This window comes from Phalaenopsis equestris, unplaced genomic scaffold (genome assembly GCF_001263595.1).
Source record: "Phalaenopsis equestris unplaced genomic scaffold, ASM126359v1 Scaffold000436, whole genome shotgun sequence".
Classification (NCBI taxonomy): Eukaryota; Viridiplantae; Streptophyta; class Magnoliopsida; order Asparagales; family Orchidaceae; genus Phalaenopsis; species Phalaenopsis equestris.
The window spans coordinates 1,093,881-1,115,916 of record NW_018164877.1 but is presented as its reverse complement, the minus strand read 5'-3'; the positions used below and the strand labels follow the sequence as shown (position 1 = coordinate 1,115,916).

At 34.4% G+C, this 22,036-nt stretch overlaps 2 protein-coding genes across 8 annotated transcripts in view; both read right to left on the bottom strand.

The window, feature by feature from the left end:
- Positions 1-867: 867 nt before the first annotated feature.
- On the bottom strand, positions 868-17,129 carry LOC110027718 (BRCA1-associated RING domain protein 1). 7 transcript variants are annotated; one of them, XM_020729248.1, is made up of 15 exons: positions 16,971-17,127; positions 16,619-16,839; positions 14,982-15,035; positions 14,826-14,896; positions 14,654-14,755; positions 14,407-14,576; positions 14,080-14,215; positions 13,923-13,987; positions 13,694-13,794; positions 11,373-11,559; positions 10,936-11,024; positions 10,727-10,817; positions 10,157-10,322; positions 1,519-1,637; positions 868-1,296 (listed from the first exon to the last, which is right to left on the bottom strand). In XM_020729248.1, exons 2-15 carry the CDS (start codon positions 16,705-16,707, stop codon positions 940-942), a joined length of 1,797 nt encoding a protein of 598 aa, XP_020584907.1. In that variant the 5' UTR covers positions 16,708-16,839; positions 16,971-17,127; the 3' UTR covers positions 868-939. The 7 variants fall into 7 exon arrangements, with proteins under 7 accessions (XP_020584907.1, XP_020584906.1, XP_020584909.1 ...); XM_020729247.1 differs by having other exon boundaries at positions 16,619-16,829; XM_020729250.1 differs by having other exon boundaries at positions 868-1,293; positions 16,619-16,829.
- A 1,883-nt stretch (positions 17,130-19,012) lies between these two features.
- The window catches only part of LOC110027714 (cyanate hydratase), a 25,938-nt gene continuing 22,914 nt past the window's right edge, over positions 19,013-22,036 (bottom strand). Inside the window, exons 3-4 of the mRNA XM_020729244.1 lie at positions 19,647-19,755; positions 19,013-19,162 (exon numbers count right to left, since the gene is read on the bottom strand). Coding sequence (XP_020584903.1) covers positions 19,124-19,162; positions 19,647-19,755 — 148 coding nt within the window. The 3' untranslated portion in view covers positions 19,013-19,123. The remainder of the gene's footprint in view (positions 19,163-19,646; positions 19,756-22,036) is intronic.

Here is a 22,036-nt window from a genome sequence, read left to right as displayed (position 1 = left end):
TTCTGCCAAAAATATAAATAAGGTTGAGCGCTAGACTAATGGGAGAAATTTACAATCGATAATTGTACATCAAGAATGAGTCAATAATTTAGGTGCGTAAACGAACCGAGCTCGTATTTGTGTTTGGTTCATTTGAAATTAATTGTATTTGAAATAGACTCATGTTTGAAATTGTTCGTTAAAAATTTTGTTTGCGTTTGGTTCAATTTGTTCGAAATAAGTTCGAATTATCTAAATGGTTCAAATTGTTTGAATTATTCAGATTGTTTGATTTGTTCGAAATGTTCAAATTGTTCTAAAATATTAAAATTTGTTTGCATATTTAAGTTGCTAAAATATTATAATATTTATAGTAATCTAACTAATACTAATATATTATTATTGCTATTAATAATTTATTATATATTATAATTTATAAGATTTAATTATTTAAAATATGAAAAATTTTATAATAAATAATTATTTTTAAAATATCCTAAATTTTTTATATATAACTATTTTAAATTATTTTATATTTTGAATAATAATGAATCGAACACGAACAAACATCACTGTTCGTGTTTGAATCGTTTAACAAACCGAACGAAAAAAATTCTTGTTCGTCTTGTTTATTTATCGAACGAATCGAACACAAACTCCCTCTTGAACCAAACACTAACTATTCGAGAACAACGAACTTTTTTGAAAGCCCTAGTCAACATAAATCCTGAGAATATCAAACAAGCCAAAAAAAAAAAACAAGCATAGCAAAAGAAGGAACACCAACATTAGAAGAAGATGCCCAATTATTCAAATTGGAAGACTAACCAAGCTAAGAGAATGACAGAAAGATCGACTTACCCAAAATATATATATATATATATATATATATATAATAGTTCAAACGAGATCCATTCAAAATAGCGAAGAAAATTTTACAAATCCACCCCTAGAGTTCCATCACAATATTTCATACAACATCTGCACATCATCAGCAGCAATAGCATTAAGGAACAATGTATGGCGAACTACAGTTCCTGCTGCCTTCACAGCTAATGCTTCAGCAACTTCCAGCCTCTCCTGTAATACTCTGTCCATTTTCAGGGGATCCACATCCATTGAAGACTCAACAGAATAAACAATTATTTTGTTTTCAGTCTGTACTCCAGCAGCTGAGGAGCTCCAGTTCTGCAACTCTAACGCGCTTAAAACCTTGCTTCCAGCTTCGGTTGCCAGTCTTTCCAGATTTGATTTGTAGGAAGGTTCCGTGAAGCCGGTGAAGTGGAAAGCTAATCTGTTGAACAGCTTTGGAGACTGCTGGCAGAAGGAATAAAGAAGGAACATTTACAGAACAGAACTTCAATTTTCAGGAGCCTACTACCTTACATATGCATGAAAATGTGTATTTTACTTTTTAAAAGTTGAAATGGCATATATGTAAAAGACAAAATTTAAATGATAGATATGTAAATATATAAGAATTGGGTGTTTAATGACATGATTGTATTGTAAGTTTGGAAGAGAGAGAGAGAGAGAGACCTGCTGCATAGCTCGAATCCTTCCACTTTTAGGACCATCATAGCAGCCATGAATATCATGAGTGATCTCATAATTCTCTTCTGGAACAAGGCGCTCAGCTTCCAGGCATGCTTTAATCCCTGCAAAGAGCAGCAAAGCTGAAATTAGGTAGATTGACATGCATACCACTCAATTCCTACGTATTTACATATCAAACACCAAACTTTTATTTTTAATATATATGACACCTTATCTATGCCAAGAAAAGGTGTTTCACTTTTCAAACGTTATAATAATGCTATTTATTACGTCATATAAAAAATTCAGGCAGCACAAATGCAAAAAATAATCAATTTTGTATGATCTTCTTGCCCTTGAGTGTATCCCTAACATTTTAAAAAAAAGTCTAAATTTCTCAAACCACGCTCTAAGTGATTGCTTCAACCTTTATAAGGATTTTTTTTAGTCTGCACACCTTTGTGCCAAACTTCTCGTTAAATCTCGGAGATGTATTCATATACACTTCTTCCTCCAAGTTCAATTTAGGAATTCCTCATATCCAACTGTTGTAAGGGTCAGCCAAGATTAGTTGCAAGTGACAGAAGTGCCCTTATCGAGTTTAATTTTGTAACTGGAGCAAATGTCTTGAGATAATCAATGACATATGCATGAGGAAATCCTTTAACAACAATTCTAACATTGTGCCATTCTAAAGAACCATCAGGATAGTACTTGATTGTAAACACGCATTTGTATCCAATAGCTATCTTTCCTCTGAGTAGATCAATCACTTCTAATGTTCCATTTTTTTCAAGAGTTTTTATCTCCTTGAAAACAGCCTCCTTCCACTTAGGGATTTTTAGAGCATTCTACACAATTTTAATGAACTCCATACACAACAATTGTGAGATAAATCCATAGAAGGCGGGTGAGTGGTGATCATGACGTGTGATGGGGCAATGGATGTTGAGTGCTAGACATAGTATACTTAGAATTTATACTAGGCTCAAAATTTGATGGTGAGAGGGACTAAACATGGGAGAAAGGAAATTCTAAGAATGTTACATGGGTTTGTGAATTCTGACCGGTGCAAATAATTTAAAGACTCATTCTTTGGAGTTGTCCTTTGTCGTTAGTAGAATCAAACAATACCACTATTTTCATTGTTTTTCATGTTCCTTCATTGTCATGAACATCAAGAAATAACACTATAGAAACTTCAATATCTAAAAAAATCGACAAACATTCTATTCTAATATAAAATTATTTGGATTTTAAGGTTGAACAATCAAGATTGATGACCTACTATTTTGAGTCTTCAGTTTAAGAAAAAAAATCCTAAAATTTGATAAACACATTTTTTTTTTTTTGTTCTTTCCTTAAGATGAAATGGAAAAAAGTCTGCAATTTAGAAAAAGTTATGTCCATAACAACAAACATTTTTCTTCAAATTGGGATTAAAACATTTACACCCTTTCTGGGAACATAACCAACAAACATATTTTTTAGATTGAAATTCAAGTTTTCCTTGATTATGAGTGTGAATGAAAGTAATACACCCAAATACCTTTAAAGGAAAGGAAGCTGAACCTGCGATTTTTTGAAAAAAAAAAAAATCTAAAAAATAACAAAATATGTTTCAAAGTTTAAAGTTTTATTGAATGTCTTATTTATAAAAAATGTAACAGTGAGAACAGCTTTACCACAAAAAATATTCGGGTACCTGATTGGTAAATAACAAAGCTCAAGCTACCTCCAATAAGAGATTGTTTAATTTTCAGCCAACCCATTTTACTGAGTGTCAATATAAAAGTTTCGATGAATTATTTATTTTTTAAAAAAGAATTGACCCAAAGTACTTTAAATACTCTTGATCATAACCACTCCATAGTATTTGAAAGGTTGTTTGAAATTAAGTTTGTACCATGGTATAAAAAAATTTTAAGAATAGTTTCTAATTGAAAATTTTCCTTCATTAAATAAACCAAACTTAATCTAGTTTGGTTATCACTGAAATTCACAAACCAGTTTTTCCTAAAGTGGGCAAAGATTTTACAATGTCCACGGATATCATTGTAAATTAAAATAAATGTTAAGTTTGCATATTTGTGGAGAAAATGATACGCGGTGATGTTTAACATTACACATTGAAACAATGGCATTTTTATTCTAAAATAATTTTGGAAATAAGTATTTTAGATAATGAAAACTAGGATGATCTAACCTCTAATGTCATAATATAATTTCATTGTCTTTGGAAAAGGAAACAAAATTAAAACCAAAATTTTGACATTGTCTAATTGAGGCAAGTTCATCTTTAAAATAATAGAGTTCGTCTTCTTTTTTTACACTATCAATCATCCTCCCAGTATTTAATTCTTGAAACTCACAACAAGAAAGATAAAAATTTATTTGGCATTGACGATTATGAGTAATTTCACTAATGAATAATAAATTACATGATAGATTAGGAATATTGAGAGCATCAGGAAGAGAATTGGATGGTTCTTATTCCAACAATTATTAAAGAAGAACCATGAGCAATCTTGACATTTTTGTTGTCTACATGAGATCTATAAGAATAAAAATAATTTTGAACCGTCATATGATCAATTGCATGTGAGTCAATTATCCAAGGATTAGAAAAATTAGGAATAACATCTGGCAATGCATTATCTAAAGAGTTATCGTTTTATATTAAAGAACATGATGGAGTCAAAAATTGAAATAATTTTTGTAAGTATTTTAATTGCTCCTGATAATAGGGGTTGTATTAGAGTTAGCAAACAACTCCCAAGTTTCTTCACAATCCTGATAAGCTCAACCTTCATGCTTGAATTTTGGTTTCCAATTTGTTAGTTTTCCAAGAAGCTTCCAACATACCTCCTCATGTGCCATAATTTTTTTAATACTCGCACCATTATATTTTCTCTTTTCTTTGGCAATATCAACATCCCTTTTGATACAAGAGTTGAGATCTCCTATCAATATTATCAGACGATTTGATGTTATACAACATAATTTTCCTTCTGAATTTTTCACGTCCAATTTCAGAAAAGACTTCTCAAATAGAGGGAGGAGGTTTTCTACTGAGGATTTAACATCAAACTTCATCTAAACTCTGATTAAGGCCAGCTAAGTACATTTAGACTCGACTGCTTTGCTCTCAATTTTTTTTTGTGATAAGCATACTCATTTGAATTCTCCTGAATATCATCATAACATTGATCAAACTCTTATCACAATATTACCAACTCATTGCAATACATAGTAACAACAGGGTTATTTTTTTTAGATTTCAAAATTGAGTTTCAACTTAAAATTTTGCGAAAAAATTCTTCATCCTAAAGAGAGATCACAAATAGCCTACTAAATATCTCGACCTGTGAGAAGAATAGATGTGGCTTTCTTATGGTGGGTTTCATGGAGTAGAAGAGCAAAGCCATAACCAAAGAATTATTGAACAACTTTTTCAAATTTAGATCACAAGCAGTAGGTTTTAAAATTTCGCCAATTTTATGGATTAAGCCCACTTAACATAATTGTGCAGGTTGAGTTTTATCGCAATGAAATATGATGACAAGTTTTAGAGATAATAATTAGCCAATATGGGTGTGGGGCAAGTAAATGTAGTTTCGAAATGATTAGAACCAATTGATGAGGTGGAATTTTTTGGAACTCCTATCATCATTGTTGATTTATAAAACACTCAAAATCTGAATAACATTGTGTTCCTGGCCGCACGAGTTGCATGAAACTCCTTTACATTGCGATCTTGATATCTATTTCCGATCAAGAAGGGTGTGGAACTCTTGTATGAGGCAATACATTCACTTTCCTACATAAGCAACGTATAACACCTTTATGACACGATCTAGATCGTTGTTTTCAATAAAAAATGGCATGAAGCTCTTGCATGTCACAATCTGTCTACTTCCTTGTGATTGTTCAATCGTGCTATAGAAATGAAAAGACATAGGCGGGGGAAGTTGGAAGATTTATGTCGATTGAAACGTGGTCAAGGGTAGTTGAAGAAGCTTCAAAAATGCAGATCATCGCATTCGTACTAATATAGTGTCATTCGTAGTATTCTTAATCGGAGAGAGACAAACCGCTCAACATCATCATGTTATTTTCATAGAGCACTGTTTTGAGTTTTGGCACTGGCCTTCCAGATAATAATTAGGTGATATGTGTGTAGTCTTCCCAAAACATTCATGTGAATTAAGTTTTTATGCCATTTAATTAATGTGGTATGCATGTAAACGTCCTAAATATATGTGCAACAATCATTAAGTGAATCGTGAAACAAAACAAACGGTGGTAGGGAATTGGAAATGGAGTGGGAATTCGAAACATGAAATAATTTAGGCGGATTCCTATTTTTTTTATTGTTGTGATTTTTTTTTTTGGAAATTCATAAAGTTAAAAGAGTGGGAATATGGAAAGATTTGCAGTCATCTCTCTTTTTTTTTAATTAAATTGCTTTTAATGCTAGGCTTCTTTTTAAACCAATAAATAGAGGCTGTGAATGAAAGAAAAATTCACAAGAAAAAGGAGAAAAAGAGAGAGCGGAGAGTGGAGTTCCTCTATTCGTAGATGGCCAATCAGCGTCACCGAAGAAGAAATTCATCTATATTCTGCATAGTAGACAAACAACGGGATCTTCCTTCGCATTGCAGTTGAGAAGAAGTCATCTTTTTCATGCTTAGCAGACGAACAATGAGATATTTTGTCTTATGATGCAAGAAAAAATCATCCCCGTTTTATGTAGCATACGAACAACAGGACATTCTTTCGTGTTGCATTGCAAGATAAAGTTATCTCCGCTGTGTAACAGACGAACAACGGGATCTTTTTTGTTGCAGTACAGGAGAAAATTGTCTCTGCTTTGCGTAGCAAACAAGCAACAAGATGCTCTTTCGTGTTGCAGTGCAAGAAAAAAGTTTCTTCGCCCTGCGCAACAAACGAACAATGAAATCTTTTGTGTTACAGTGCAGGAGAAAGTCGTCCACATAATGATGGTATCTTCTTTCACGCTGTGGTATAAGAGAAAGTCATTTTAGTTTTGCGTAGCAGAAGAGCAACGAGATCATTCATATTGTGATGCAGAAGAAAGTCATTCTCTTCCTACATAACAAGCGAGTAACGGGGTCTTCTTTGGCGTTGCGATCTAGGAGAAAATTGTCCCCAATTTGTGTAACAGGCATGTAACGGAATCTTTCATGTTGCGGTGCAGTAGAAAGTCATTTCTATCCTACGTACAAGGCAATCAACAAGAATTTTCTTTCGCATTACGGTATAAAAGAAAGTTGTCATCGCCTTGTGTATCGTGCAAGCAATGAGATCTTTCATGTTGCACTGCAAAAGAAGTCGTTTCTCATATATAATCTTGCTTCTCATCAAAACTTACTTCTTAGACTCCTCTTCCAGGAGGATGATCGCTTCTCATCGAGTCTTTTCTTCTGAGCTCGACTTGTAGAGATATCGGATCTTGTCATCGAGTCATGCCTCTTCAACTTGACTTCCAGAGGCACGGTAGTTTCTCATTGAGTCTTACTCTTGGGCTTGACTTACAGGAGTAATGTATCTTTCCATCTAGTTTTGCTTAATTAGCTCAACTTCTAGAGGCATGGCAGCTCTCCATCGAGTTTTCTCTCTTATGCTCTGTCGAGCTTTGTTATATTTTTCATTTTTTGTCCTCCCTCATTTTCTTCGACACAGGGCCTTTGAATGCCATACAGATTCGAAGATTTGGTTGTTCAAATAATAAAGCGCGACATAAAAAATGATATACTATCTCGAAAGGCAGAAATATAACTTTGCGATATGTTCAATTATTTTTACAAAAAAATATTGGATATTTGAACTGGTCTGCGATTAAACTAAACAAATTATTTCTCATATTTAATATAAATCCAGTAATTAACTATAGGGGATTGTAGTTTCTCATCAAAACTTACCTCTTGGACTTGACTTCCACGGGCACGGTAGCTTCTCATTGAGTTTGGCTTGCAGGGGTACCGTATCTTTCCATCAAGGCTTTCCCCTTGAGCTCGACTTATAGAGACATAACAGAGTTTTGCCTCTTAGGCATAACAAACTCTTATAGTTAATTACAATTTAAACTATCGAAATTACTTAACTGTGATTTTGTTCCCAAGAAATTACTTAACTGTATTTTAGACTCCATGATTAGACATCGGATTTCCAAATAGAAAATACTAAAAAATTGAACAGTTATTAAAAGATGTTAAAAAAAGAGATAATAAAGGATATTTGAATATACCGAGAAAATCTCAGTAATATTTCATATTATATTATTGTTTGGCATTTAATGTTTTTAAAGAAAAATTTAGTATTTTATTCAGATGGTTTATTATAATACTAACTTATATTGCACGACATACGATCATGCAAAAAACTAAAGATGAGAGTTTACGTCGTAACTAGACAAACAACCTCGGAGTAGAAATAAGGCTTCATACTCATACACAAGAGTAAACAACGTTGATTGTATCGGCATTCTGTGCGTTGTATGGTAGGCCCACAAATATGGCAGCTACTCGTGTCATTGTCTTGTGTTGTCAGTTAGAGTCTTTTTCAGAATATGCACCAAAGTCTTATTAAAGGCTTCAGCTAGGTCATTGGCCATAGGGTAATAAATTGTCGAATATCTCCAAGCTATCACATGTCTAGACAAACTTGTATATTTTTGTGTTTCTGAAGGTTGTACCATTGTTTAAGATTATCCTTCCTGAAACTCTAAAAACCTAAAGACGATATGGTTCTTGAAGAACTGTAAGACGTGGTTCATTTGACCTCTCTGAGTGGTATAGTTTCTTTCGAGAAGTAATCTGGAGCAGCCAGAATAAATCAGTGATCTTTGGAGGATAGAAGATCTATGTGACCCACTATATATGTGCCCCAACACTCAAACGATCACGTCACAATTGTCGGGTGTAGCACGTTTGGAGTTTGGTGCAAGACCACTCAATGCACCTGACATTGGTGACACCTTTTGATAATGTCCAACCAATATGTCATCATTATCGGCCAATAATATCCAAGTCATTTTAGGCCCCAATTGATGTGCATCACAAAAACTTGAGTGAACTTCATTAACAATGTTTTGAGCTTCAATTTTGCTCAACATCGCAACCACATATGATCGAAAAACCTGTGATAGAGAACATTATATACCAAGGTGTAAGACAATGCGCGCTTCTTGATCTAATTTGTTGTGGATTTATTTTTTCGCAATTTCTCAGTTTGCAAATATTCAATAAAAGGCTATCGTTAGTCTATCCTTCGGTAGTTGCTACTATCATATCAAAACCGATTTCGTGAAGGTTGTCAATGTGAGAGAATTTGTCGTCCTTGCACTAAGATCAAAATGTGGTCCACTTTTGGTCATGTTAACTCGTCGCAAGCTTTGCAAATGTGTCTACAAAAAGTGTAACGTTTGGAATTTATTCCAACAACCTCACCGTTTAGCAGTGTTGCTCGAGCTTTAGCTTCAGAACTTTGTACCTTCCAGCAATTTGATTTATAATTAACTGAGAATCATCATAAACGTTGATATCCTTGATCCCCATCAAAATTGTGAGTTCAAGCCCAGTTATGAGCGCTTCATATTCAGCATTGTTATTTGTACACAGCTCAGTCAGATGGTAAGAGAAGGACACATTGCTTGTTCTGAAGTGATGAAGATCAGCCCATCTTCTATTTTACTGTGTGCAATTTTGTATTTCTCTCTTTGTAGCCATACAAAGCTCCATCGAAGTACATTTCTCAACGTTGAACTTGAGGATCCTCTAGCTTTAATTTTTGTTCATAGGGCAAATCATCTTTGAGAGAGAACCCTACCGGTAATGGGTGTGCCACTAGGAAACAAGAGATGAGGCTGCCCTTCTCGTATTTTCCTCAAGCTCTCCTTCCTCCGAATGAGAGAGGTGAGGCTTTATTTATAAAGTTCTAAGTACAATTAATACAGAAATATGAATCATATTGATCGGACGACTCAGAGGGCTTCCTTTTATCAGGCGGCATTTGATGAACGTTTGAGTATCTTAGCGATGCTAGAATTAAGCGATCTTTGGTTTGTTGGATTTGTCTCGCTGAGATATTTGATTCGACTATGAACTTGCTAAATTTGACATCTGTTTGACCTTCCAAATGTATCCGGAAAACTTCCAAAAGCGGTTTAATGTCTTGATCGGGACTTGATTTGACTGAGATTGAACCAATTTTGGTATCATTGAATTCATCTTGTAAAACCAGTCAATTTGAGAATGCTCAAAAAGGTGCATTGAAATTCATGTCATGTCTTGAGATTCATGAAAGAGGTTGGAAATTTGTTAATGGCGTATCATGTTAACATCAAATAATAATTCCAATAGAAGATTTACATACATACCACTCAATTCTTATGTATTTAAATATCTAACATGTAAACTTTAATTTTTTTATATATATGCCACTTTACCCATGAAAAGGTGCATTTCACTAGTTAAAAGTTCAAATAGTGGTACTTTTGAGGTTATATGTATGTACAACATGAAAGTTCAGGTATTAGATATGCAAATATATAAGAATAGGGTGGTGGTATGTATGTAAACACCACTAATTTCAAACAATGGTGATAAAGCATACTTACAACCCACATTTAGAACCCACATTCCATTCAGAATCGCCATGAGAAACTTCATTGTTCTAATGCAGGCTCCATCATCCTTAGTAGCAGCAACGACATGGGTCACGTTCTGCTTCCATTGATAAGTTACAGGCACACCACTCAGCTTCGTAAACTCCTCCATAATTACCTTAAATAATAAGCCAAAAAGACCAGGAAAATGAGAAGCAACCTAAGAGATCAAAAAAATGAGCAGATGATTCAGGTGGCACTTTTGATGTATTAAAGTTTTTAAGGCATTAGTTAAGTAAAATTAGAAATTAGGATGTTAGATTTGCAAAATATATTGTTTTGGGTAGCATATATGCAAATCCCCGAAAGAAAGTGTAACAATCAGTACTCTAATAATAATATAATCATTATTGCAGCCTATAAAATTATTTACAAAAAGAATATAAGCTTCATAGGAGGAGAGAAATAGGTTTCAATAAGAAAGAAAATGCAAAGGAAATTGTCAAGAAGGGGCAATTAATCAACAACTGAATGTAATTAATTATTTAATGCTGCAGCGTTCATTGTATTTGTAATGTGTACCTTCTCCTCCTTAGAGAGATCAGATCCACAAATCAACCAATCCTTACTCACACTAGAAGAAGACATCCAAGCTGATGAAACCGAAGGCTTTCTGACATTTGGTAACATACAGAGCAGTCAACATCGAATACACAGTCACATTCAAAACCATGCAGAAAATAAAATGCAAAGATAAAAATATAAATTAAGATTTTGAAAATGAAAATTACGCTAAAGAACTCTTGGAATTCTTGGGCTTTGTTCTGTCACAAGGCAGTTTTCTTGAAGCGTGATTAGGACAGAGCACAAGATAGTTTGCCTGTCACAAAAAGGCATTAGTAGATAAAATATCTAAAATAATAATAATGAAAAAGTGAGTATTTACATCCATAGCTAACAATTCTTATGTATTTACATATCTCGCACCTAGACTTTCATAATTGCACACACAACACTTAAATATTTAATATCACATCAAAAATGGCACTACTTATACTTTTTAAAAGTGAAATACACTTTTTCATCCATAGGCTTAAAGCACCAAGATGATGTATGTAAACATAAATGTTTAGTTGTGAAATATGTAAATACATAAAAATTGTGTGCTGCGCATATAAATTTCCCAAAATAAATAAAAACTACAAGAAGTTTCAAGAAGAGAGCGTACAGTGTCCCAACGACATTTTAGTATATTATAAGCACATGGTACATGGAAGCTTCTCTTACAGCTCTTGATATAGCAACCAAGGGCAGCGCCCTTCAACCCACAGCTGGAGCATTTAATCTTTGAAGCACGTGAAATTTCAGTCTCCAAATTTACAACCTTCTCACCAGAATAATATACTTGAGGAGCCCTATTCAGAAGAGAATAATATATAAAATGGATCAATTATGAACATCTATATCAAATCAGACATTATAAGCGTGCAGAGCTACATGGTCTCTCTCTCTCTCTCTCTCTCTCTCTCTCTCTCTCTCTCTCTCTCTCTCTCTCTCTCTCTCTCTCTCTCTCTCTCTCTCTCTCTCTCTCACACACACACACACACACACACACACGCACGCACGCACGCAAACACAGTAAACCTAAGCTTTTTGTTGATAAAAAATTTTATCATTGGTGCTTCGAACCCAACTCTACTTTTCCATTGGATCACACTCCACAAAAAGTAGTATCAAAGCATATATGTAGCTTGAATTAAGTGATTCATACAATGTATTGCCCCTTTAATCTCCAGTTCCTTCAAGATGATGATTGAGGAAGTGTGGGAAAGAAATGGTCCGGCTCTCACAAACTACCCCACTTAAAAAATTTTGATCCACAAATTAATACCTTAGCTCTAGACTATCTGTGGGTACTTTGCTATCATCTATTCTTTAATCTCCTAAGTTGCTTCTCACTCTGACACGTTCTTTAGAAGTACTTCGACCAAAAGGAATTGATCACGTTATATACGTGTAGGGCTACACTAATGTGACCCAATGGTACTTCCCTTACTCCAAAGTTGAGGTCATAGGTAAGATCCTCTCTCTCTCTCTCTCTCTCTCTCTCTCTCTCTCTCTCTCTCTCTCTCTCTACTCCCTCCCTCCCCCCCTCCCTCTCCCCCCCCCCCCCCCCCCCTTCTCTCACAAACACCTAAAATAAACCCAAGCATTGTGTTGATAACAATTTTATCATTGGTGTATCTAACCCAATCATGACAAAGAAAGTAGATGTTTTAGATTCGACTTATGTTAAGAAAGGTAGAGGAGGACCTAAAAAGTATTAGGCATATTTAGAGCTGTCAATTTGGCTCGTTGTTCGTGAACAACTCGTGTTCGGCTCGTTAAGCAGCTGGTGTTCGGCTCATTCGTTAAGCCTAACGAACCGAACACGAACAAATTTATAATAATATATTATATATATTTATGTCTAAGTTTAAATCATAACACCTCATGTGGGAATGTGGTTAGTGTCCTTTTTTTGTATAGATTTGATCCAGGTTCAAATCCCACACTTTACATCTCTTTTTTCTCAATTTAAATTTAACGAGCCAATTTCAAGCCGAACACGAACACTAATATTTAAATCGAGTTGAACACAAACACACTGTTCACGAGCCGATTTCGAACGAGCCGATTTCAAACGAGCCAAGCCTGAGCTCGCTCAAGCTCGGCTCGTTTACAGCCCTAGGCATATTGTATTAAATATGATTGTAATTTATTAGAATTAGATGAAAATATGACACTCAATAGGCCAATATGGAGAAAATGGATTCATGTAGCTAACCCCACTTAGTAAGATGAAGACTTGTTGTTGTTGTTGCTTGGAAAATCTAACCCAACTTCAATCTCCGTTAGTACACACTCCCTAAAAATAATTATCAAAACTTATAGTCGGCTAGAATAAAGTTATTCATATAATTTGTTGATCCCATAAGACTTCGTCCCCTTCTACTATGATTAAGGTTTACAAACAAAAGATTTTCACAACGCCTTCATTGGTTGAGTAGCCTCTAGGTGCATATTAACTCAAAAAGTTTTGTTTAAGGGTCAATAATGGCTTATAAGGAGTGCTTTGTGCATGTTGCAAAGTGTTTAAATGAGTAGATAAAACAAAAGGGCGGAAGATTTACATACATAACACTCATTTCTTGTGTATTTAAAAATCTAAAACCTGAACTTCAATTTTTACACAACCAACTTACCCATGCATTAACATGTGTATTTCACATTTTCAAAGTTTAAATGGTGGTATTTTTGTGGGATACGAAAGAATTGAGTGGTATGAATGTAAAAAAATAAAATTTAGGTTTAATATATGTAAATACATAGGAATTAAGAGCAGAGAATGATGTCAATACTTAGACACAGAAAGGTAAAGATGACAATCTCCCATTACAAAGCACGTTAAAGAAACAATCAACCAACACAACCATTATGCTTCTTGGATAAAGAGGAAACATATATCGATAATCAAGAGTTTTAGCATTCTCGCCAAAAGCCACATACCAATCTATGCATTTCTGATGCACATGCACGACATCTGGCTGTGAGATTTGATCACCACATACCGGTAATTCATTCAAAAAATGCAGCATTCCTCCAGAAGCCTGAAAAAAATTGTTACATGAATGATGAGTATTCTAATTTTCCTAGAAAAAAACTGATAATGCCCAGCTGATCAAGATAGAATCAACCACAAAAATGATGAATATTTTAAGAGCGGTGATGGTGTCACCTCAGTAGTTCTGAAGGAATCACAGAATACGCATTTCATAATTGTATTTCCTTCATCCAATTCTACTAAAACATAAAATATATACAAGTCAAAACAATCATGCGAATTACATTTAATGAGAAATTGGAAATGAAGAATGGTATCATTTTGTTTGTACCGTTTGTATGTCCACAGATTGAGGCATTTTTCAACTGATCTTTCATTGACCCTACGGAGTCATTAAACCTTGCATGCTTAGTCCCACAGGTAGGCCCGTCCTCTGGTAACATATCTGCAAACTTCCTCTTTGCACCCTGAGAAAACAAATATTTCCGTTCATATAGAGTACTTCATGTTATAGGTATTATAGAAGACATATTTGCGGATCTTCTAAGCTTATTGGAAGATGAAACCAAGAGGACAAGAATCTAATATATAATAAAAAAAAATTTGCACAATAGCAAGATCTAATCTTGAAAAAAATGAGAATCCAATAGTAACCTACAATTTGCCCTTCTTTATCCCAACTATCACTATCAGAATCTCTAAAATTATCAGTTGGAGGACTTAGTTGTCCTTGATCGACAAAACTTTCAGCTCCAATAATATTCGTAAGCTTTTTGTTATCATGGTTGTCACATGAAACGGGAGTTCTAGTAAACGGTACTTCCAAGTCTGCAAGTTGGGAATAATGTGAACTTCATTCACAAAAAAGGGGGATAAAATGAATTTAAAAGGACAACTATTGGTACCAGAAAAGTCAAAAGAAGAACTTTGCTGCAAAGTTGATATTGCAGAATTCATGTTTTTGTAAATAGTGAGAAATCTGTCAATATGTGTGGCAGGTCTCAAATCTGCAGTAGTTCATTAGAATGTATAAGCTAAAAAACTCAAACTTCAACAGAATTCAGATCAGAATAGAACCTTTTCGTTCATAATGTAATCTGCAATCAGGACAACTGTATGCATCATTTGCTGAGATTTCACTACAATCACTTCACATGCACACAAGTTTATATAAGTAAATACCAAAATAATTATAATAATAATTGCAATTTGTTAATAACAAAGAACCCTGACCTGCACAAAATATGATCACAAGGCAGTAACATCGGCAGGTTCAAAACCTTCAAGCTGCAAGAAAAATTGAAGTGCATAAAATGTAAGAAATAATAAGTTCTTAGCATCATGACTCTTAAATTTAACTGCCTAGATAGAAGACTTGGGACTTGAGTGATTGGCCCTCACCTATTAATTTTAAACCTTTGGATTAAAAACATTATGGGTGCTCTCAACTATTAATGAACACAGCTCTGATAAAGTAATTCCACAAACTACCAAGCATAATCCAATCATTATTATCATCATTAGCTTACACCAAATTATATCGGCCTTACTTCAAGATAGAAACTTTGTTTGGTTTCAAGTACGGTTTGGTGAGGATAGTTAACAGCCAGTTAAATTTATCTCGGGCCACTGTGATTCCAAGCCATCAAATTTACTAAATTTCCCTCCTTTATCAAAAATATTCATTTCTCTTTATCACATCCACCTAAATCCATCGACTCTCAATTAGTACAAAGACATTTTCACACGCCAATTAAAGCATGCACTTTAGTCATACTTGGGTAATAGATAATGCGAATTGTTCGTTTATCAAGAGGAAATCCTGATATTAAAATGAATGGGCGCATACATAAATACCACCCAACTCTTATTTATTTACAGATTTAACAACTAAATTTTATTGTTTACATTTATCCTACCTAAATCTTTCATATCACATTGAAAATACCATGATTTTAACTTTTTAAGAGTGAAAGAGACATTTTCATGTATAGGTAAGGTGACATATATGTAAAAAATTGAAGTATAGGTTTTAGATATGTAAATACATTGGAAAAAAGTGGTGTATATATGAATCTTCCTAGAATGAATAGTTATGAATCAATGTTTATGATGAAATCCTGAACAAGGATTTTAAGCATAAATAAGCATCTAAGTGAGTGCTAGCGAAGAAACTCGTACTTAACCAGAAACCAAAACTATTGAGAAATAAAACCGAAATGGTCAAAGAGACTTCAAGTCAAATTCTCCAGAAGTCCCCTTAAGCAATTATACTGAGGCATTAACTGCCGTTATCAAAACAACTCCATAAGAGCACTCTCTCCTTGAAGCAGCTCAGGAAAGAAGCAAACTTGATGTGCCCAAAGAATCAGAGACAAAACATGAAAGAAAAGTAGAAAATGGTCATCTATACAATCTGTACCTATGACTACTAAAATAAATTAAGAAAATAAAGCTTGATTAAAACCAATATAAAAGAGACTATTAACATTCCAGGGAAAAATTCAGCAATTTTATCATTATATCAGCAGATAAGCACCCTACAATCTCATATAGAACAAAACAATGATCGCCCATGATCCAAGAGGTTCTAAAATGCTTATCACCAAAAACTAATGGCGATTTGTAATATCAGAAGAAAGGGCGAGCTCGCCCATAGCAGCCGCTGCGGCAGGTATAAGAAAACGATAGCAGGATCAAAAGAAACACACTTCCGCCGTAAAGATTTTATTTTTTTCTTTTAAACATTTTTAAACAAAAACAAAAAGTAGGGCAAAGCGTTGAACTCATGAAATCTTCAGGACATTTTTCCAACAGCATATGCAGAACAAACATCAAAAAGTCATTCAAACGGAAGATTTTAGGGTTACCAGGTCGGGCAGTTTAGTTCCAACTCCATCTTTTTCAGATGGAGGACGAAAGGGTTGAGCAGTCGGTTGATGGTCTCGAAAGTCGCCATCTCCAGACCTTCGACTTCCCTCTCAGTCAGCCTCCAAGCCTTCACTCCAAGCGAGAAGGAGGGAGTAAAGATCTTTAAGTTCACACCAAACTAGATGCCGCTGGATATTAGGGCTCGTCTCCCTACACGTAGCTAGCAAGAAGATACATATTTCTGTTAAATATTGAGTAAAGAAAACTCACAAACATCTGATTTTGAACATACAAATCTTCAACTTTTTGAATTTCAAAATACAAATTTGATAAAATTTCAAAAGCCCGCACCCACTTCAGAAGCGGAAGAGAGATGAAGGAGGGCAAAAAAGCGCAACCCCGCGCGGTAGGCTGGCTAAAACTTTCAGTTTTCCCGCCTCCACCTTCAAAGGGAGCATCTTTCACCTCTGCGTCTCATAAAAATTTGGACTGAAGCAAAAATGTATTTCACATCTATAAATCGGTATCATTTATAGCATTTGCTTATGCTCATGCTTGCTCGGAAAAACAAAAGTTTCATTTTGTTTGATTTGTGATTATGTGGCCATAATTTAGCTGGTCTTCATTCCCTAAACTCAAATTAATCTCTGATTAAACCTCAATTAAAACTTAATTTGATTTGAACTTCTTTATTTTTTTCTTTTATGCTCTCCATCTCACTTTATTATTAATTTCTTTAAATTAAGCAATGAAATATACGTGCATTACGTAGAATGTGATATGAGCGGAGCTAAAATGGGGACACTGGGGGCCACTCCCACTGGCCCAACTCAAAAACTCTTATGGCTACAAAATGCTACTAAGGAAATAATGTAAGCTTGCGGTTCTCCGTCCTACTTGTTTTTTGAAGCTATCAGAAGTAATATTTCTAACTGACCAAAAACTTTAGATGCATGTAAATTTATGTACTGATTTTTTGTATATATTTATTTATTGATTATTTATATTATTTTTAAAATAGTATAAGCTTAATATGAAACTTACAATTTCACTATTTTTTTTTATATTATTTCGTAAGCTCATATTTTTTTTTAAATGAGTCTTTATTTTAAAACTCACCTTAGACGTTTATAAATTTATATATTGATTTTTTTGTATCTATTAATTTATTGATCATTTATATTATTTTTTAAAATATTATAAGCTTAATTTGATACTTGCAATTTCATTTTTTTTAATTGTTTTGTTAGCTAATTATTTTTTTTTTATCGATAACCAATTAATTTTTTAATTTGATTTTTTAATTAGTCTTTTTAAGTTGATAATATGAAAAAAAAAAAAAGTAACTTAATTTTAAAATGATTTTAACTATAATTTATTTAAATTATATTACAATTTTATTTATAATTTATATTAGATTTTAAATCAATATCAAGCACGAATAAAATATTTTAACGAGCTTGTTCATGATCATTAAACCATATTGTTCATCATTATAAACAAATGAACCAACAAAATGTTCAAATTTGTTCATTTAATAGTCGAGTATTTAAAAAAATATTCAAACATATTTGATTATTTAATTAAACAATCATACAACATATTCAAGCTTGGAGAGGAATGCTGAATAACCCCTGAGCATCGCCCAACACTAGCCATCGAAATCTCAATTTATGAAAGGCAAGTGTAAGACCCCAAAAGTAGAATGAAATATTTCAAACATTGAGGTGTGTTTTGGGGCAATGATTAGAATTACATTTTGCACTTCATAGTTAAGCAAGCCATGCAGAAGCACTCTCACGATGAGTGAACTTCTGTAAAGCTACACTAATGTACAAAAATGCAGGTCATTAGGTCAAAGCGGACAATCTCAAGATAGATGGGAGTCTGAAGTATTACAAATGGTATTGGAGCATTTACTTCTGGGTTAAACAAACTGACAATAATGTGAAATCCCTCAAGTAGAATGAAACTAAATTCTTAAAAATTCAGACTTTTTTTTGGAGTAATGATTGATATTTCATCAAAAAGTTCAAAGTTAAACATGATCCTGCGGGGAAAAATCTGAGGATGGGTGACATCTTGAAAAAGTCGCATTAATGGGATAAAATTGTGAGGCGTCTAAGTTAATATGGACAATATTGTGATGAATGAGAGTCTGAGTTGTCACATGAAGATGGATAACAACTGCTGATAGACCATGATGACCAATTACATGTGAACAATGACGACCAACGACGAAAAGCAACGAAACTGGCAACAAGATCGCATAATTATAGTGGATGCTTGTTTTTATTTACCATGATATTTTAAATGATGTGCATATAGATAGTCAATTTTAGAAGTTAAACATGTAAATTAATAACAATAAAATTCATCAAAATCAAACTTCAAATTGAATATTTCTACCCAAAATTTCTCAACATAAACCAAAAACAGAAATAGGAGCAGGAAATACACAAAGCTCTCTTATGTTCAAATTTCTGCATGTTATTACTGCTGCATCACTGCGGCGCAATCCTTGACACCATATGTTCAGATTTCTGCATGAGACAAACAAAATGAATTTAAGAAATCAAGACAGCACACAGAAAAAACAAAAAAGAACATTTACATGCATATCACTTCATTCCTATGTATTTATATATTGAACAACTAACCTTCATCCCACCATAATTAAGCATGAAAAGATGTATTTTACTTTCTGAAAATTAAAATACTGATATTTTTTTATGTGATATGACAGATTTGGGTAGCACAAATGTAAAAGATAAAAATTTAGGTGTTAGATGTGTAAATACATAAGAATTCGGTATGAATGTAATGCCCCAAAAAAAATAGTGCGTGCAAAAAAAGGGTAATTTCTTCATACAAGTCGTATTCTCAAGAAAGTGAATGAGTGAATCGGAGCAAGATTTTTTTTTTTTTTTTTGGGTAATTACATATATAGCACCCAAAACATTGCCATTGGCAAAATTCATAGTTCATCTAACACTTATGTTCTCAAGTTTTTCATAAATTACCAACCTGCTCGCTGTAAGGAAGATACTTCCCATCAAAGGTGATCACCACACGATCCTTCCCATCAACACCCTTCACCTTGTCAACAGAGCAGTAGAAATCTATAGCAGACATTCTGATAAAGAAACCAAGTCAGCGATGCAGAAGGATGCAGCACTCATTTATCAAATAGCTGAAGCCATCTATGCACTGAATCACGCTAATGAACTTGGAAATTAGATACCAACAATCTAATTTCATTTTTTTGATAAAAAGAAGAGCAATTTTGTAATTACTTTAGCATGTTATTTGCTTTATGTACCATTTGAGGCACTAATGACTAAAAAAGATATAAAATTGTTGCATTGGAATGTGCAGCATAAAAATTGAAAATAAAGTGAAGAATCTTAGGTTGTCAGGTTCGAGTGCTCAACCTCCATGAATTAACGGACAAGAGAGGAGAAATAATTATGGAATAAATAATGGGTATTTACATATCACGCAATTCTTATATATTTACATATCAAACACCTGAATTTTCATTTTTAAATATATAACACTAAAATCTTTGACATCACATAAGGATAACTATCACCTTAAATGTGAAATACACCTTTTAATGCATAGGTTTTAATACCAATGAGCTGTAAATATAAAAATCAAGTTTTAGGAGTTAGATATGTAAATGCATAAAAATTGTGTATGTAAATTTTGTTACGCCAATTATTTAACCGGTTCAGATGGGACTAGTCGGGCATCAGCCGACCGGCCCACCACATCCAACTAAGGGCCGAACAGCTAAGTAGGAAGGGGAGAAGCGGCGTTGAGCAGGAGCAAGGTGGTCCAGCAAACAAGTGAGGCCCACGAGGACTTTAATCCGGAAAGAAATTAAAGGAGTGCACGGGCAGGGGATGGGTTTGGAGTTTAGGGGGAAATTTTGAAGTGTTTGTGATAGGTTTATATTAAGGCTAATAATCTAGGGTTGGTTTTTCATGTATGTTTTGGCTGAAGTTTTCCTTCTCTTCTCGTAGTGTTCCTAAAGACTTCAAGGGTTTGTGGAGAGACGATCTACCTCTCCAACAATAGATCATTATTGTATCTTGCTTGTTGTCTTTGATTTTCATAAGAGCAGCCATTGTTTGAGTTTTACCACTTATCTATTACAATTTTGTCGTTGTTTGTTCGTTGTTTGTGGTTTCATATTCTATCAAATTAGTATCAGAGCAAGAACTTGGAGGGATAACAACAAAGAAAGTGGATGTGCTAGAAGAAGAAGCGCTGTAAATTAGATCGAGAATGAAAGAAAGGTTTGTCATTATAGAAGACCAATTTTCTTCAATAAAGATCCAAATGGAAGACGGATTCGAGAGTATAAGGAAAATGCAAGAGATGATGAAGAGGCTCATGGAGATGCATTCCAAGGTCATGCCGACCGCTCAATTTGCAAACCCTAACCAAGGGTTGATCAGAGAATCCTTGGCCAGATCAAAAAGAAAAGGAGATCGAAAGAGAGGACAACGAAGAGGACATCATATACCACCAAGAGCGCCCCCTATGACTCCGAGATGAGATGGAGTGGAGACTTCCAATGGAGGGGGTTGGGCAAGGGGCATGAAATAGCATGAAGTGCGAAGGAGATAATCTGGAGTGTGGTATGGCTATGACCGAAGAAAGAAGTTTCACCCTAGACATGGGGGAAATATTGGAGGAAGGGGAAGTTTGGATGAAGATGCAAAGGTTAGAAAACTAAAGAAGTTGATCTTTGAAGGAGAAGAAACACATGGGTGGATGTATCGGGTGAAGCGATATTTTCCGGTCAATGAGTTAACTATGGAAGAGAAGTTCGTGACAGCAAGATTATATTTGGAAGGAAAGGCTCTAGCGTGGTTTTAGTATATGAAGGCAAGGTATCTGATGCATTCGTGGGTGGAGTTTAAAGATTGCTTGTTGGAGCGTTTTCGAGCCATTGGGAAGAAGACTTACACTAGCAAATCTATGCTCTGACTTGTTGACCTCATTTTTAGTGAGGTCTAGTCTTCCGCTTAGAGTTTAGGATCTAGCCTTAGGGATCTCCCTTCGACTATCTTAGAACCTTAGAAATGGGACCCGCCTTGTTCAAGAAATTCAACCCGCTTCGGTACTCTTTTGTGGTTTCGCGTGCATGGTATCAACTTCTAGCACTTAGAAGGGCGAAACCAACATGAGGAAACCCAAAAGGGATTCCCTATAGGACCTTCCTGAGCCTTAGGGTGGCCTTTTGCACAATTTGCACTCCCGCGCGCACAAGCTTTGCAATTCGGAGAGTCGATACGTCCGATCGCCGCAATTCGCATTGCCTGCATTGTTACTTGTCGAATGCTCAATTAAACTTTTTGGGACGATCGATCGCGGGTCGAAATTTTGTAAAATTTGAATTT